Source organism: Hippocampus bargibanti, linkage group LG20 (genome assembly GCF_051943395.1).
Source record: "Hippocampus bargibanti isolate YZ-2025 linkage group LG20, ASM5194339v1, whole genome shotgun sequence".
Classification (NCBI taxonomy): Eukaryota; Metazoa; Chordata; class Actinopteri; order Syngnathiformes; family Syngnathidae; genus Hippocampus; species Hippocampus bargibanti.
In genome coordinates, this window is record NC_142753.1 from 2,941,036 (window position 1) to 2,960,539 (window position 19,504).

Below are 19,504 nucleotides of genomic sequence, written 5' to 3' on the forward strand. Positions count from 1 at the left end.
CAAAGAAGATCCTGAAAAACTACCCAAAGAGAAACACAGAAAATTGAGAACTGTCAGTGTAAAGTAAACTCAAAGTAAAGTCAAATCTCAAACGACAAAGTCATCAGAACAGAAAGGTCCAAAGTAGCAAACAAAACCATGAGTAAAACATGACAAGATGAAACAAACCTGACAAGGTGAAACAAACAATGACCCGACACTTGGTCATGCCGGGAGTTCTTATAACCGCCACTGATTAAAAAGGTGAAGCAGCTGCAGGCGGTGCCCTACAGTGCCACCTGTTGGTCGCAAACCGAAACGTGACAGATGGATGGATGTATATATGAATTGATGGATGGATGAAAATTCCAAAATCGCAGTCTTCCTATGATTGAAATTTACCGTTGTGTCATCACTTTAACAAGTACAGCGAGTTTCGTTCAAATTTGGTTGCTTCAAACAAACCGCTGGCTGATTTGTCATCCGAGCAGAAACGGGAAGTGGGCATTTTCGATTGCTACTGAAAAGTCTTCCCCTGTGGATCAGTTTTAGATTGCCTTCTCTTATCTGAGGCGTGATTATTTTTGGGGTTATATCCCAAACAAACACTGCTGGTCTTCAGTATTCAACACCGTCTGTTTCTCCAAGGCCATTTTTCACCGCCGTCCACTTTTGTACTTGTTCTTGTCGCTTGTTTTTCATTCAGCCTTATTGAATCAAGCACCCCCACCTCCAATCGCCCTATCCCTGCTACCTCGCTCCGTCCATCCTTCCTTCCTTTCTCCCTCGCTTCCACTTTGCTCTCCAGCACATCTCTGCCGACGAATGCGATTCATGGTTTTGCATGCCAATTGGGGAATCGTATGCGTGGACGGGCCGCAGCAGGAACACGCCAAGGAGAGGAAGTGAGGAAGGAAGGACGATACGAAGGGCAATGCGCCGAATCCTGAAGCTGATTTTAGGAAGAAAAGTGAACAATAACTCGAGCTGCAGAAGCGTCAACCGCGGATTAAGTGCAAATGTTTGTGTGCATTTTTTTGTCTTTTGCAGGCAGAATTTCGGGATTTGTTTTGATTGCAAACTTTTTGAATTTTGTCTCGAGTGTCATACCAGAGTGCGCATTGTGTTTTTATTAAACGTTTGTGATAAGATCATGATGCCTGTCCTTTTTTTTTTTAAATGACATCCGAAAGGTCCATTTTATCGAACGGTTAGCCGTGTTGACTTTGGGCAAGTGATAGAGGGTACGCTAGATAGACTGGTCGCCATCCAACTGCAGGAAACATGCAGACCAACAATACACATAAAGGACAACCAACACCATTGTTTTGTTCCCTAATTGACATCAGAAAAACGTTTTATAGCATCTAAAATACCCAAAACATGCAGGCACCAATAAAAATGACTTAAAGTGTCCCAAAACTACTTCAAAATGACCTCAGAAAGGATTTTCAGAAGGACCCGCCCCCTTGTTCTTGACGTCACACCAAGACTGTCTGGAGAATCAAAACAATGGCTTCAGATTCGGAGAAGATGCTTTCTTGTGACTCATCCAGTTATGAATATGATTCAAATAGTTCTGAAGAGGAAAGCATAAATGTTTGCAATCGATTAAAGAAGTCCTTCTGTCTCATTTTGAGGCGTCTGGACTGCAATATAGCGTCCCAGAAAATGCACAAGATGGTCCCAACTTCGTTGGAAATGGGCTGATTTGTCTGCTGGGAATTATTGTCAGCTAGTATCAAATAGTAGTCTTGGTGCAAGACACAACGATTCACCATCACGTTATTTATGTGTTTTCCTTCTAATTTTGCCATTAAAATGGATCAACATGAAGTTTCCAGACCAAACAAAGTACCCAAAATGCATTGTGTGTCGCTTTCTCGGTCAATGACGATACTTACCGTCACGGTAAGTATCGTCACCAACTCAAAAACAAGACGTCCTGAATATTCAGCGTGAGTCTTAAAACGTAAAATATGCGGTGGAATATTTGTAAAATACGCTCAGTAGAAGTCTTTTGAAGTGATTTTACAAATTATGGACACAACTTGTCTGGAGGCATCGGTTGTCCTTTAAAACATAGGTAAATATTATGGTCATCAGCCAGTGTCAGAAACATCAAAAGACAAACAAAGGACTGGTCGCCTTACCATCCACTCACAGAAGAAAAGACAAAGACAAAACAGCATCCAATTGGGAGAACATGCGAAACTACTTGCCGATCCAGACAGAGCCAAGATTTGAACCTGGAACCACATGCGCTAACCAAGTACACCTGAATGACGTGAAAACAAATCTTAGACGTTACCGCCGACAGATGTTTGCACGCCATCGCTCGCTCACCGCCCCCTCGAGGCGACGCTTTAGCCGCACGCTAAGTGGCCAGCTGTCAGGAGCCCCCCGGATGCATCCGTGGGTCCGCCACATTGTTGTGAAAGCTGGCGGAGGCTCTCCCGGGTGCCATTCACGAGTCTTGTTGGCGCTAATGGAGACCAACAGCTACGGTGCAGAGATACAGTACGAGTGGTTTGATTTCTAGCCTGGCTAAAAATCATGCGCGACTCTGTCTTGAATTTGGTTAATTACGTCCAGTAAAACTTGGCGGCATGTTAGAGCAATTAGCAACACGCTAGCAATGGGGACATTTGATGCGGATCCACCATTAGGGTCTCCAGCTGGTCCAGAATCCTGCGGCTCGTCTCTTGACTGGTACTCGTAAGAGGGAGCATAACTCCTATTCTGGCATCCCTTCACTGGCTACCGATACATTTCAGACTTATTTTCAAGATCTTATTATTTGTATTTAAAATTATTAAAGTATTATTTTCAAATCTTGAAATGGTCTCGCTCCTGCTTACCTCTCCGAGCTCATCCACCTCTACACACCTTCCTGACGCCTCAGGTCTGCTGATCAGACATTAGATGTGCCAAAAACTAAACGGAGGCTCAGAGGAGGCTGCCACTGAACATTCAACAAGACCCTTCAGTCCCCATCTTTAAAACCCCTCTCGAAACTCACTTGTACTCTTTGACATTCGACTCAGCATGAATCAGACTTGATCTTGGTTTTACTCCCTAGTGCTTTACACTATCTTTGTCACTGCCTTGTTCCCCCCCCCCCCTGCCTATCTCAGCACGATGGGGGACAGACCTTTCAGCTGATCTGCCCCCAAACTCTGGAACTCACTTCCTCCTAACATTCGTAACATCGATTCTCTTCCCACCTTCAAATCCCATCTCAAAGCCCACCTATTTAAAATTGCATTTTCTGTGTAGCTCTTTCTCTTGTTTCTATTTATAAATGTATTTTATTTATTGTATTTTATTTTGTGATTGTATTTTATTTATTATAGTACCTATGCTTGTCTGAGACTGTTAAGTGTCCTTGAAAGCTTTGAAAGGCACTTAAAATAAAATGTATGATGATGATGATGATGATTATTATTATTATTATTATTATTATTATTATTATTATTATTATTATTTCCTCGATATGATAACTAACCATGTTAGCACTTTGTTCCAGCTTTAGCCGTTGTTAAAGCGCTATATAAATCAATGTGTATTGTATCGCATTATTTGATTTTCAGCTTGGTTAAAAATCCTGCAAGAATCTGTCTTGAATTTGGTGAAGAACGCTGTGGCTCGCTTAATTACGTCCAGTAAAACTTGTCAGTTTTACTCCCTGTTGCTTTCTACTATCTTTGTCACTGCTTTATTTCTTCTATATGATAGGTGTCCATGTTAAGCGCTTTGTTACAGCTTCACCTGTTGCTAAAGCGCTACTGTATATAAATCAACATGTATTGTATTGTATTGTTTGATTTTCTACTTGGTTAAAAATTATGCAAGACTCGCTGCCGCTCGCTTAACTATATCCAGTAAAACTTGTCGGCACGTTAGCGCAATTAGCAACACGCTAGCGCAAGCGTAATGGGGACATTTGATGTGGGTGCACCGCGAATCGTTTCTCCCTCAGCTTGGCACGCGTGCTCTTCCTATTGCGCTGGTAAATAAACCAGGTTCATATGCGGCGTGAGCACGAGCGCGGGGCATGTTGCCACGGCAACACGGCGGCTGGGGTATGCGGGAGGTGAAGAAGAAATTGGCAAGATGAAAGGAAGCCTTTGGAATGAAAAAGGTAGGAGGTAAAATGAATGGAGGGAGAAGGTGGACCAACCAGAGAAGAATAAAACCCTGCCAGATTAAGATAACCTTAAAGGGGAGGTCAACTACCAATTTTTTTTGACAATTATATGGTCCACGCGCCTCCACGAGTATAAACACGGCATCGTGATTTATATTCCGTGGGCGACGAGTTAAGCAGGAAAAAGCCATCCATCTCAAAACTTGGCCGTTTGGCTACCTTCTGTCAACTGAAAATGTTATCACAGTTGCTAGGGGGATAGCGAACAAACAATTACGGCCGAGCAAGAGAGCTTCGATGTTCGATCCCCTTTTAAAGATGTTCGCTCCTTTCGCAGATTCAAGCGAGCATGCGGCATTGCTAGTATAAAAAAGTAGTAGTCGTACTCCTACTACGATAGTACCAAGAAACTGAGACCACTGCTTGTGATTGTGTGGTGGTAGCAGGACAAGTAGTAGCACTAGCATGATTACCGCGACTATAAAAAAAAAATATATATATATATATATATATATCCACAACCAGCTCTCCCCGACCGCCACGTTACTGCCTTGTCTGTCCGTTTGCATCATTTCCACCTGCACTACTGCTCTTTCCTCCTCACATCTTTGTCCTCTGCACCTGAGGTCTGCTGTCCACCCCACGTGACTCCTCCCACCCCTCCAACCAGGTCAACCGAAGTCTTGAGACGCTATTTTCATTTCAGCCTCCATGTTTCAAACCGAGGCTGTTTTTCACCTGATTATGACAAGCATTTATTCAGTATCGAGGTTAAGAACCATCCATAATTCCACTTTTTACCATCATAATCAAGCAAATGAAGCAGTAGCAGAAAAATCATGTTTCTGGCACTGCAATTGGCCAATTTTACCCCTTAAAGGGCTGCACCTGTAACACTAGGAGGTCCAACTATTTGAGGATATCATACAAGCAGTCAATATTCCGGGTAATAACCGTAAGGTGCATGTACCAAAGCACTCTTTGTCCTCATTTAATAATAATAATAATAATAATAATAATAATAATAATAATAATAATAATAATAATACATTTCATTTCTAAGCGCCTTTCAAAACTGTCAAGGTCTCTTTACAGTCACAGGATAAGTTTTTTTTCTGTGGGCAGCCACACGTGCTAGCATTCACTCAACCCGGAAGTAACTCAAATAGATAGAAAGCCAGCAAGCTAGTGAATAGATAGCTAATAGCTAGCGAATAGATCGCTATTAACCAGCGAATAGATAGCTAGTAGCCAGCAAAAGATAGCTAGTAACCAGCGAATAGCTATTAGCTAGCGAATAGATAGCTAATAGCTAGCTAATACCTAGCAAATAGATATCTAATAGCTAGGTAATAGCTAGGTAATAGCTAGCTAATACCCAGCGAATAGATAGTGACTACCTAGCAAATAGATAGCCATTACCGTTCTACCGGAAACAAATTCCTTGTGTGTTCTACATACTTGGCAATAAAGATGATTCTGATTCTGATTAGCTAGCGAATAGATAGCTAATAGCTAGCTAATACCAAGCGAATAGATAACTAATAGCTAGCAAATAAATATCTAATACCTAGCGAATAGAAATGCTGTGAAATGTAAATTTCTCCACTGCGAGACTAATAAAAGCAAATCCAATCCAGATCCAATTCAGCACACTGAGACACTGGTAGAAGGTCACTAATTTTTTTTTCCATGACTGTACAACAGTTCCGCCTCCTTTTTTACACATGAAATTGCTATTTACAAAACTGTTAGGGCGATTCGCTATACAAACACATTTTAAACATCTTTTCTATTTCCTTTCACATTGTTTTATTTTCTCTTACTTTCTGTCATCATGTCAAATTCTGTCGAGTTTTAAATGACGTCACATTCTGTCCGTATTGATAAAAGCTCTCCCAACAAGCCCCAACTTTCTCTTCCCTCTTGGCTCTTCTCCCTTGACTGCCCCTCGAGAATCTTTTCGTTTTTACTTTTGATTCCTGCTTCATTAATAATGACCTAAAAACAGTTTAATTTCAGCAATTTTCTTGGGCAATAGTCGAGACAGGATGGACACTGCTAGTTAGAGTAGCAACGGTGTTGAACTTTTTCCATTTGCAGACAATTTGTCTCACTGGGGGATTTCGGGGATACTTTTGTAACCCTTCCCAGCTTTATGCATGTCAACATTCCTTAATCGTATGTTTTCTGAGCGCTTTTTTTGTGTGAGGCGGGCTTCACATCAGACAATTCAGCAAACTTCAAATTGGTGTGCTTTGTTGTTGTTGTTGAATAAGGTACTTTCAATCTCATTTTATTGATTACATCCCATGTTACTGACTTCTCACTCCAATTAGCTCATTGGTCTAAGGGTTTGCGAACTTTTTGCACCCCGCATTGTGAATGACAACATGGTGTTCAAATAAATAAATAAATAAATAAATAAATAAATAAATAAATAAGTACATACTTACATACATACATACATACATACATACATACATAAACAAACAAAGATGTTTGTGTGGGCATTCGGACTGATGGCAAAAGCACACTTGAAATTGGAAAATCGCTAACCCACCTGCTGACGTGTCGCAGAGCAGTGCAAATGTGCAGACGGCCTCGCGCTCACCTGATTCTCTCCCCCACTCGCGTTCGGTTGCCGTCGCTGTGGCAGTTTCCCGTGGACTGTGCCCGGCCGGCGGCGCCCTGGTCTCGCCAAAGCGCTACGGCGCCGTGGGTCAGCACCGACACCCCCTTGGCGATGCGCCTACGGGGGGCGAGAGAGACACATGACCGGGACACTGGAACCAGAGATGCTGTGGTATTTTAGTATTCAGGAACTAAGTTGATGAGAGATGAGAAGATTCATCCAAGGAAAAAAAGTAATGCTGTGCCTCTTAGTGTCAAGGTACAGTAAAGTCTCGTTATATCGATATTCTAGGGAGTCCGAAAAATATCGATATAACCGGGACTATCGATATATCCGACCCTGCGCGCATGTAATTTTCTCCGTGCGTGCATAGAAATAGTATCGTAATAAGCGGGACTATCGATATAACCGATATCGATATAACGCGACTTTACTGTATTATGTTGAAGCGAAATGAAAAACTTAATTTGGACAAAAGTAGCACGTCGTCAAGATCTTGCGGAATATTGGTGCCAAGGAACGTGTCGCTTCCGCTGACCGGCTGGCGACCGCTTAAGAGGCTTTTTCGCCGCAGTTTAGCGTGAAATGGCACACAGGGGGGCCGTGTTGATATGATAAAGCCATCGGTGCACATTACAAGCACCCCCTCCGCACGCCTTCCACACACAATTACAATTACGTCATGTCAGAGACCCAATTGACACAATAGCAGCCCTTTTGTCTCACATGAACAAACACGTCAGACGGCCACTCGCTCCCAACGCCACGGGGAGGAAAAAGAAAAGAAAAGGCAAAGGGTCGCCCGCTTGTAAATTTAGTTTGTCTTCATGCCGAGTTTATTTTCTCACTCATGTATTTTTCAAAGCAACCCAGCCACACGAATGCCGCAGCGGTAAACAATGCGGGTCGTCAACATACTTTGAGCGTCATGCGCAAAAGACCACGACGATGCATTCACGCGTGTTTTATTCAGTTGCTGCTCGGCGCTGAAGGGCCACGTTTAAATTTACATTTTTTTTAAATGGTGGGCTTTGTCGGTGAAGTTGTAAATAGAATAAGAATAAGAATAAGAATAAGAATAAGAATAAGAATAAGAATAAGAATAAGAATAAGAATAAGAATAAGAATAAGAATAAGAATAAGAATAAGAATAAGAATAAGAAGAAGAAGAAGAAGAAGAAGAAGAAGAATAAGAATACATTTCATTTACAAGCGCTTTTCAAAACTCTCAAGGTCACTTTACAGTCACAGGATAAGTTTGTCTGGATGAGCAGCGGCAGCCACACGTGCCAGAGTTCACTCAACCCGGAATAACTCAAATAGATAGAAAGGTAGCTAGTTAGCTAATAATAATAATAATAATAATAATAATAATAATAATAATAATAATAATAATAATAATAATAATACATTTTATTTCAAGCGCCTTTAGATATCTAACAGCTAGCTAGCCAGATAGATAGCTCATAGCTAGCTAGCAAAATAGCTAGCCAGCTATATAGCTAGCCAGCTAGATAGCTAATGGATAGCCAGCTAGATAGAAACGCATCTTAGCATATATTTTTTATTTGCAAATATAGGAAGTGTGATGGAATACAAACACACAAAAAATAATAACTATCATAATAATAAAAAAATATATATAAATAGAATCAAAAATAATTAAGTGCTGAAATCATTGTTGTTTTATACCTTGGTAATGTAAGAACATTTTAACATGTCCAACTGTTTTTATCTTTTTGCCAATTATAATAGAGAAAAATATTCTTAACTCATTCATTGCCAGATGCGCAAAAATGTGTCCACTCCAGTGCCAGGGTTTTTGTCACTGTCACTCAAATTCCAACACCCACACAATATTGAGTTTTAGGACTACATAAACGTTCAAGACAGCGTTAGAAACCTTAGACTATCTTATTTCATCAGAAAAAAATAGTTAATTCCTAAATTATATGGGTCTTGAGATATATAAGCTTGAAATGACGGCGGCTGTCCAAAATATATACAGATGCTCTCGAATTTAAGAACGAGATATGTTCCAAAAGGTGAATTTGTTCATAGGTTGCTCCAGTGCTATAAGTAGCTATCTAGCTAGCTATGTATTAGCTAGCTAGCTAGCTAGCTAGCTTTTCTCTCTATTTGAGTTATTATTGAGTTAAGTACGCCCCTGACCGAAAAAAGAACACATTGTAGCAGTCCTTCCATCACGTCAATGCATTTTGCTGTGCTTGTTTGGTCTGAAAACGTCATGTTGCACCAAAAAGAGCCAGAAGAGGGCGACCAAGCTCCATATAAGGAATTTATCAGCCTGTGGAAATGGGCTCATTAATTCCTCACAGAAGCTCGGTCGCCATTTTCTGCCTCTTTTTTGGTAATCCATTCCCCCCCAATGTTGCCTCAAAATGACACAGAATAAATTATTTAATCGATTGCAAACATGTATGTTTTCCTCTTCAGAACTATTTGAATCATATTCTTAACTGGATGTGTAACAAGAAAGCATATTCTCCGAATCTGAAGCCATTGTTTTGATTCTCCAGCAATGCAAGACATGACGTGACGTCATGGACTTTCTGAAAATGCCCAATTCGCAGCTCAATTTTTAGCAGATTTTGGACACCTTAAGTCATTTTTATTGGTGTTTTGCATTTGGATAAAAAAATCATAATGCGTGTTTTGGGTATTTTAGATACTATAAAACGCTTTTCTGATGTCAGTTAGGAAACAAAAAAGTGACGTCGGTTGTCCTTTAATAAAATATATGCTCTATAAAGATATGTACAAGTGGAGCTTAGGAAAGAAGCACTACTCAGAAAAAGGCACGCAATACAAAATCTAACTTACAGCATCTCTGTCCGGACATTTTTCTGAATTTTTCGAGTCCCCGCAAAAATGTTCGGATATACCGTTGTTCATAACTGGAATGTTCGTAAGTAGGAGAGCGTTATTACATACACATTCGTTTATATAGCGCTTGAACAACAGCTGAAGCTGATCCAAAGCGCTAACATGGAAGGAACCCTTGTGGAAGGGGAAAAGGCCATGGCCAGCGCTTTATCGGCATCCAAACAAGAACAAAAACAAAACCCGAACAAATTCGCAAATGGCGCTCTACGTCATGTTTTCAATTCCCAAATAAATCTGTGAATGGCAGTGAATGAGTTAAAAAGGAAACAAATAGAAGTGACATATTTCATCCAATTTTATGAAGACAATCTGTGTGGAAAAGGGTACACATTTATCATGTTGTTAGTTTGTCACATAAAATTATTTTTTCAGTTACTAAGTGAAAATAAAATTGCAAATCTGTCAAATTTTACACATTCACTCCATCATCAACTTAATGAACGACATGAATAGATTGAAGCTATGTTCAGCCCGATTTGAGCCCGCGATGAGAAGAAAGGAGTGTCAGCACAGAGCACCGTGGGGTATGTGGAACTGTCGCAGCTTGGAATTGAAGCGGATTTACGTGGGACAGGAGATGTGAGACAGTATCTTTTCGTCAACAGCTACGTCTGGAGCTTCGTGTTTGCTTTCAACATTTAGCTTGTAGCAGATGTGCACATTTCACCATGACGTCCCTGATCCACTGGAGAAACGGACGCTTTGAGCCTCTCCTCTTTCATCTAGAATTGCTTCATACAACAAAGAGGGTGCAGAAAGTGCTTTAGATTGAATTACTGTCTTTTTTTGTTGTGTCACATTATTTGTTTTTGTTGTTGTTGTTTTGACTTCAAGATGGCCGCAGGAGTGGCTTGCCTTTACAACAGATCCTGTATATTTTGCTTGTATACTTCTTCCTTTCCTTTCCTTTCCTTTCCTTTCCTTTTCCTTTCATCAATTTGCTGCTGTGAAATGTAAATTTCTCCACTGCGAGACTAATAAAGGCTAATCCAATCCAATCCAAGTCGTCATCATCAGAATCTGAAGCGTTTTGTTGCAGCTGCAGGTGGTGTGAAAGCACGAGGCAGTATAAATAAACATGCGTATTGGATGTATTGCATAAACCAATCCAAAAACATGCCGATTAAACATGTACTGCTCACACGCACGCTAGCACCGGCGGGAAAAAAAAATGAGTGCAGTACCTGCGAGGCTCGTCCCTCCATCCCTGAGGCCGGATGGCGAACAAGGCTTTGGGCAGCCCCTCCAAACCTAGCCCAGACAGCGCCGGGCCCACGGCGAACCACATGTGACTGGGACCAGCCTGACCCGACGCCCAGGCGGCTCGAAACACAAGCTCCGCCTCCTCCAGGGAGCAGTACAGCAGACGCACCTACGTACGCCACACAGACACAGGGGCTAATTGAAAACACTGCGTCACCTTCCGCTTGCGGTCACTTGAAAATGAAAAAGTGTGATTGACAAAACGGATTGAAAGCACAATAACACTTGAAAGGATCACGGTGCATTCAGTTTATAGTGGTGGCAGATTTCTCTTGCCCTTGCTATGTCCACTTGCTGCAAAGTGAAATGACGCTGCGACTGGGAGACAGTCGAGAGCATCACGGTGCATTTGGGTTCCAATCGCCGGGAAATTTTAGATTTATTTCCAAGTCACGTTTAAAAGCTTCATGCTACACTCGTTTTCCGTGAAAGCGGTGCAATACATTCAGGTAACATTTGCTGGAAGTTAATAGTTCTGCAGGGACTTGTTCAAAACACAGTGACAGATGAAAGCGTCACGGTGCATTCAGGTTAGACTGGGTGGGAAATAACTTTTTTTTTCTTTCTCCAAGCTGAGTTGAAAGTGCCGTGCCGCATTCGCTGCAAAATGAAATGACACCGGAAAGAATTGTTTCACTAACAGTGACACCTGAAAGGATCACCGGGATTCGGGTTTCACTTTTAGGCAATTGAGAGATTTGTTTTTAATACAGTGACACCTGAAACAACCACGACTCGTTTAGCTATCATTAACTCCAGTGACGTGCAGTCAGTGGAGGCAGGTGAGGCAGTGCCTCACCTGTTATCATGGAAAGCTGTCATGGAAATATCAAATGAAAAAATAAATTAAACAGTTAGATGTATTTAGTGATTTGTACTTTAAAGTTATTGTCCTTTAACTTCACCGTTTTAGGATTTTTTTCTAAATCGCTGAATTTTCACATTTACCGTTCAAATACTAAGTAGAGACGAGTGGTGACGTCAGTGATTACGTCAGTGCCTCACCAGCCATTAAGCTCACCGCACGTCACTGATTAACTCATTCACTGCCAGACATGTGCAAAAATGTGTCCACTCCTGTGCCAGGGTTTTTGTCATTGTTATTTGAATTCTAGGACCCACAGATTATTGAGTTTTAGGATCACATAAACATTCAATACAGCATTAGAAACCTTAGAATCTCTCCTTTCATCAGAAAATAAGAGGTAATACCTAAATTGCATGGGTCTGGAGTTATATGGGCTTGAAATGAGGGTGGCTGTACAAAATACAATGCAATAAGTATGTATAGGTTTACATAGCGCTTTAACAACAGCTGAAGCTGTAACAAAGCGCTGACATGGGAAAAAAAGGAAATGCTTCCCCCTCTTGGAAGGGAAAAACATTACCAGAGGTCTGAACAGCACTTTATCGGCACCCAAGCATGAAAAAAATAACGGACAAATTCGGGAATGGCACTCGAATAAATACGTTATATTTTCAATTCCTAAATACCGTATTTATTCGAGTATTACGCACAAAATTGATCACGCGCATTCCTTTTTCTTTATTGTTGATGACCATTTCTTTAGCTACGCTTCATTTCCTTTCCTCACCTCGCCCACACTGAAACGTGAGTTAAGCATTGCTGTTTTGCACAATCACCAATATCGACAGTTTTGATTCAGTGTTCTTTATATTTTAATTGATATACTGTTACACGAACAAAGTGAGGAGGTTTACATTGTTAATAAATGATTTTTATCATGGGCACATGTGTTGTCACTTAGAATGCTTGGTCTGAGCTGAGAAAAAGTGAAACAAAATGTTCTACCGATTTTTCATTGACAAGGGGTGCGCGTTATACACGTGTGTGCGTTATACTTGAATAAATACAGTACATTTGTGAATGGCAGTGAATGAGTTAATAACCGAGATGACACCGGAGAGACCTGATTCAAATACATAAGAGCACCGCACTGCCTTAGGGTCACCTTTGTTGGAAAATGAGACCTCCGCTTCAAATACCGGGATACTTGAATGCATCACGCTGCATTCCAGTTCCGTTGCCAGGAAAATGACACTTGAAAGCACTGTACTGAATTCCGGTGACACTTGCTAATGACACCCAAGAGGTACATTTCAAATACATGCGACCACTGAAAGTGGCAGCCGGGCTCAAGGGGTAAGGGATGTGGAGGGGCAAGGCTGTGGGGGGGGCACTTGCACCAAAATGAAACGACACCAGAGAGACAAGCACGAGCAGTCGACACTCGAAAGAAGCACACATTATTCAGACTCCACAAATTTTTGCGATGCACCGGGCTCACATTTAGAATGGGACTGATGCTACATTTTACAGCTCTTATTGAAAAAGACAAAAATATATTACGTACAAATATCAAGAGAGCAAAGAGAGGATGAAATGTTATATTGATCTAAGCTCAACGGCTCTCAGGGATCCGTCTCGGAGCCTTTTCTATTTTCTTACCGTACCAGATAATGACTTCTGTGCACGTGTCAAAGAAAAAGAGATGTTCTCTTGATGCAGAAGCCCAGTGAAGATTGAAAAGTGTGTGTGTGTGAGAGGGGTTATAGGGGGGGTGACGGTGCTGGACAGTCAACCGTTCTCCATGGTCCATAAAAGAAGAACATGTTCCGATATAACAACGTGACGTTCAATGAAGTACACAAGCAGTGTGCGAGAAAGTCATTATTTTGTTATAATGGGGGGGGGGGGGTACATTTTCGCACGCGCCACACTTCATTTTGATTCATTTGCAGGGCCTGCATCAATTATTCAGCGCAACAATTAAACGTCTGATTAAAAAGAATAGCGACAAAAGCCATGAAAGCCGCGAGGATGACGAGGATGATTGCTTCATTCATTATTCATTCCATTCAACCGCTTCGTCAGCCATCCGTACATCATCATTTCATCCGCTCACGTTCCATCTTTCATAATTTCTTCCTCTCATTTGGAGTTCTTCGATGTGTTCATTCAGTAGTTCATCCAACTGGTCTTTCATTCAGACACCAACTCGCCATTTGTCACTTTCAATTCATGCATCTGGAATTAAATTCATCCATTCATCTAACTGTCCATTTGCTCTATCCAACATTCATTCATCTATCAGCCATGTGTCAAGTTTAGACAGCTGTTGTTTTATCCATTCATCCATTTTATCAATCATCCATATTTCATCCATCAGTTCATGCATCCATCCATAGTTCAATAGTTCATCATTTCATCACGAATAGCATTTACCATTTGTTGAATTTCTGTTCGGCACGCTCACAGATCAGAATTTTAAGACGTGTTTGTGCGTTTTGGGTGGCGTGTTGTTCGCCTGTGATATTTGGCATTTTTCATCCACCGCCGCCGAAATGTGACAGTGTGGTCTCGCTTGGTTGGCTCACCAAGACTATGACGCAAAAAAAACTGTCAATGAACGCAGCCTTGAGAGTGCATTCTGTCAGCCTGGATGCCTCTTCAATATTTGATGAATAACGACGTGAAGATAAACACAGTGGCAGCTTTGGCCATAAATCCACTGCGCTGCGTTCGCCTTTCTGAAAGGGAATTTTCAAAGTTGCGTATCCAAATGCACGATCCATGTTTGAAGACAAAAGCATTTATAAATGTTAGCGGTGGCTTACCTCTGCTGGAAGCCAATTAGAGAACTGATTAGCAAGAGAATGATGAGGCATTAAAAAAAAGATTCATTGCTCACCCCCAGCCAGCGTAGGAATTCCAAATTAAATAGATTTTTTTTTTAAACAGCAGACATAGGAACTGCTACCTCAGCCAAACACGTTCCATATTCATGATACCAACTGGACAGTATGTACAATACACTGAGCGCCCACATTAATGATTTAAAAAGCTGCTGGATGCACGGAAAACTGGTCCGATCCACTGTGAATCAAATGTAACCTATTTTAAAAAAAAAGAATAACAAACCAAACAAATAAATAAACACATACAGTATAAAGATACAGACAGACAGAAATACATACATACATACATACATACATACATACATACATACATACATACATACACACACACACACACACGCACAAACACACACGCGCACACAAACGCGCACACAAGCGTGCACACACACACACACACACACACACACACACACACACACACACACACACACACACACTCACACTATTTTTCTCATTTCTCTCAAATCTCTGCATTCCACACTCTCCGTCACAAAATTCCCAAACCAATGGGTAGTTTTTCTTTTTCTTTTTTAAATTGTACAGTCACCGTGTCATTTGAACAAAATACCAAAAGAAATTGGATTCTTGAAGTGTTGTGTGTGACAAGTGCCGTTCTCACCGCCCACTCACCTGCGCTTCGTTGTCCTTGAGCACACGTTTGGTGCGGGCGCCGCCGGGGTCGTCTGTGACATTGAGGACCACAACACTTCTCCTCTCCCAGCCGATGAAGGAGCCGTCCGTCATGCCCTCCACCATGTCCAGAAACTCCTCGTAGCCGTGATGGCGAGTGGTGACCACAGAGAAGGACGTCCAATCGTACTCCTCCAGGACCTCGAAGATCACCTCCAACTGGAGCGCCGTCGAGCAGGTGAATTGCAGGTAGATGGAGCCGCTTTCCTGCCGGCGACATGTTTCACAACCGATGAGCCATTTAGTGACTTCTAAATATTTATCTAAATACTTCCTGGATTAGCTAAACGTTTCTAAAACTTTCCATAAATCGAAATGGATGACTGCGCACACTTAGGTGTAGTACCAACTTCTGCCACAACACGTCAAAGCAGCACTGAGCGAGAAGTAGCAAAACTGTGCAAGAAGAAGAGGCACACACTCTCTTTGTATTAGTGATTTCTCTTTTCAGAGGTCCGGTCCTTTTGGCTCGGCTCTCTAACAAGATTTTTTTGTTGCTTAAATTAAATACCTCCCAAAAATCATGTAAAACTATGTGAAAAACAAATTACTCATGTAAAAAACACACTATATCAAATATTTGTATTTATATGGCTTGATTTCTATGTGCGAGAGCATACACTAACTTTCACTTTCCCTGGGGTTACTCTGGTCTGATGATCAGCTGTCACTAATTTGCTTTTCATATTAATAATGCTATCATACCAACTAGTAAAAAATATAATACAGTAAAGTCTCGTTATATCGATATTCAAGGGAGTCCGAAAAAATATCGATATAACCGGGACTATCGATATATCCGATATCGATATAACGAGACTTTACTGTAATTGAATAATAATAACAGCATAATGTGATCACATTTATCCACCTTTCTACCCGAATTCCCCCCCCCCTTTTCCCCACTGCTGTGTGTGTCTGTAATTCTCCCCTCCCTCTTCTACCACGGATATCGACCAATCACGCGCGGCTTTAACCAAAGACCGGGGGCGGGAATAGAGGAGAAAAAAAGTCAGCTTCTTGTTCGGAACGGCTCTCTTCGTTCACTTCAGCGCTCCGACTCTAAGAACTGGCTCGTTCTCGAACTACACATAACTACTTTGTATATGTTGCTGCTCCGTTTGTGTTGAAATCCTTGAAAATTGATGCTAATTTCAATTAGCCCGTTAAGGACATTTCACATAAGGCTATTAGACTTGCTTTAGATTAAATTCAACTTTGTGTTTGTTAAATGGAGACTGATTAAAACTCTCTTTACAGTGTGCTTAGTGGTGTGTAGTGGATGCTTGAAGGTGGGCAACAACCCTGACATTAACACTCAGAAGTTAACCTGTCTCTAGAATTAGGTTTAAAAGTGTGACAGGCGAGAAGCAGACAACATCAGAGACAGCACAAAATACTCTTTTATCAGACATTTCCTCCATCCGGCAGACGACAAGTGTCAAGATTTAAAAAGAACAAATGAAGATTATACACACCCCGCCCAACATCGGATTTCTGATCAAATGACAACATCTGTCAACTGCACCGTGCTTCTCTGTAGCACGTTTACATCCGTGAAGGTAAAGTGCATAACAAATCAGATGTATTTTCAATATTTCAACCTTGAGGTGACAAAGCTGCACTGCCTGCCGCCTGGAGTGAGGAGAAAGGGGAAGTGGAGCTTTATGACCGTTGAAGCACATTGATTGATTGGTTCTCAAGCTAATTTTTCGCCCATTTCAATTGCTCGGTCATGCGTGGAAAATAACAGACGATGGAGGGGGTAAAGGCTGACGGATAGTTCCAATTTGTGGGAAAAGAAAATTAATAGAGAAAAGAAAATATTCATCTGCACACGACATTAAAAACTGGAAACGCGGGTGGTTGCCTGCAACTCCACTGGTTGCAAAATTATGTGCACATCTTCTAAAAATATAATAGCAATTATCATTATCATTATTAATATCATATCATATCATATCATATCATATCATATCATAAAGTATAATATAATATGATGTGTTTTAATATGAGTATCAGCGATAGCGATAATATGAGCGAATATCAGCGAGGGTGGCTGCCTTTCCAGCAGCTCATGCATTTTGTTTTTCTACTTTCATTCCTTTCATCACTTTGCTGCTGTGAAATGTACATTTCTCCACTGTGAGACTAATAAAGGCAAATCCAATCCAATCCAATATGATATACCATAAGATATGATACTTAATATAATATACAATATTATAATCAGAATCAGAATCAGAATCATCTTTATTGCCAAGTATGTAGAACACACAAGGAATTTGTTTCCGGTAGAACACGCTGCACTAGTATCGTCGTCAAAAAAACTGCTAAGTGGCACTATACAGTTCCATTTTGGCTACTGTTGAATGTACAATAATATAAAACAATCTAAAATAATATAATATAATACAATGTAATATAATACAATATAATATTATATTGTATAATACAATATTACTACAACTACTGCTACTACTACTACTACTACTACTACTATGACCACGACCGCGACCACGACCACTAATAATAATAATAATAATAATACAATACTACTACTACTACTACTACTACTACTACTACTACTACTACTACTACTACTACTACTACTACTAATAATAATAATAATAATAATAATAATAATAATAATAATAATAATAATAATAATAATAATAATAATAAACACAGGTGTGTAGCCTCTTATAATAATAATAATCATCATAATACATGTCATTTATAAGCGCCTTTCAAAACTCTCAAGGACACTTTACAGTCACAGGATATTTTTTCTGTGGGTGAGCAGCGGCAGCCACACGCGACAGCATTCACTCAATCCGGAAGTAACATAAAGTAAAAAAAAAAAAAAAAAACTAAATAAAAAATAATATGACAACACAAAGATACATTCTTCAGCACTTTCTGTACCCTATTTGTGAAATGAAGCAGTTCTAGATGAAAGAGGATCAAAGCGTCCTTTTCAGCAGTGGATCAGGGATGTCATGGTGGAATGTGCACATCTACTACAAGCTAAATGTTGAATGTCATTCCAGCGTCAGCGGGACGTGTGACAGTTAGCAGCTTGCGAATGTGGCTTGCGAATGTGTGTTTCAGTAACACTTGTGTTACTGCAACACAATACACTGCTGCAAAGCACTCATTTTGCCTCGCATTTTCTCATCTTGTGTTCCTTTGATGACAAACTAGCATTGTGCCATTCTTAAAAAAAATGGACCTGCTGACTTGGTTTCCTCTTCTAATGTATCATTCACCTATTGACTGGAAAATGTGTAGCTGTGGGGTAGGATGACAGCAGGAAATAAAGGAGGCTAATTTGGTACCTGCGGCTCACGTCCGAGGCTGGCGCCTCCGCCCACTGCCACGACGGGAACGCCAGTCTGGGCCGAGATGAATTCCAGCATAGGGGCTAAAGGGGCGCGGTTGGGGGGTGGAGGCCTCTCCTCCTCAAACACCAAACCCTGGTTGAAAGTAACACAAAGGGAGCAGAAAAAAAATATTACACATTTTACTTGACTGACAGAAAAAAAATCATCAAAAGTGTAGCAACTTTCCCATAAAATTGTATAACCCACAGCCCTCAAAAGAAAAAAAAACATTTTTAAAAATCGTCTATTTCATAGTTTATATGTTATAACTTTTGGACGGATTTGATTTCAGGAAAATGAAATGACAAATTCACAAGCTTTAAACATCATTTGAATATATTTTGGGTGTTGCAGGATATCACACAAATAGAGTGCCTCCCTGAGATTCAATCTCCTCCTAAATAAATAAATAAATAAACAGGCAAATAAATAAACACATAAATAAGTGAATAAATAAATGAATAAATAAATGACTAAATAAATAAACAAACAGGTGCATGCATTAATAAATAGATACATATGTGCAAAAATAAATAAACAAACATGTGTGCCAAAATAAACGAATAAATAAATAAGTATATACACCAACAAGCAAATAAGTAAATACATAAATAAGTAAATAGATGACTGAATAAATAAACAAACATGTGCATGCATAAATAAATGCATACATACGTACATAAATAAATAAACAAACACGTGCCTAAATAAATAAACGAATACATAAATACCTTAATACAGTAAAGTCTCGTTATATCGATATCGGTTATATCG

The 19,504-nt window shown here is 40.4% G+C and overlaps 1 protein-coding gene across 2 annotated transcripts in view; it reads right to left on the minus strand.

Moving 5' to 3' along the window:
• The window catches only part of grin2da (glutamate receptor, ionotropic, N-methyl D-aspartate 2D, a), a 124,503-nt gene that overhangs the window by 51,335 nt on the left and 53,664 nt on the right, over positions 1–19,504 (minus strand). For both annotated transcript variants that reach the window (XR_016118582.1, XM_089022994.1), the window contains exons 3-6: positions 18,686–18,823; positions 15,285–15,551; positions 10,856–11,043; positions 6,744–6,881 (exon numbers count right to left, since the gene is read on the minus strand). Coding sequence is in view for 1 of the 2 variants with exons in the window: in XM_089022994.1 (XP_088879120.1) it covers positions 6,744–6,881; positions 10,856–11,043; positions 15,285–15,551; positions 18,686–18,823 (731 nt within the window). In the remaining variant the exon portion in view is untranslated. The remainder of the gene's footprint in view (positions 1–6,743; positions 6,882–10,855; positions 11,044–15,284; positions 15,552–18,685; positions 18,824–19,504) is intronic.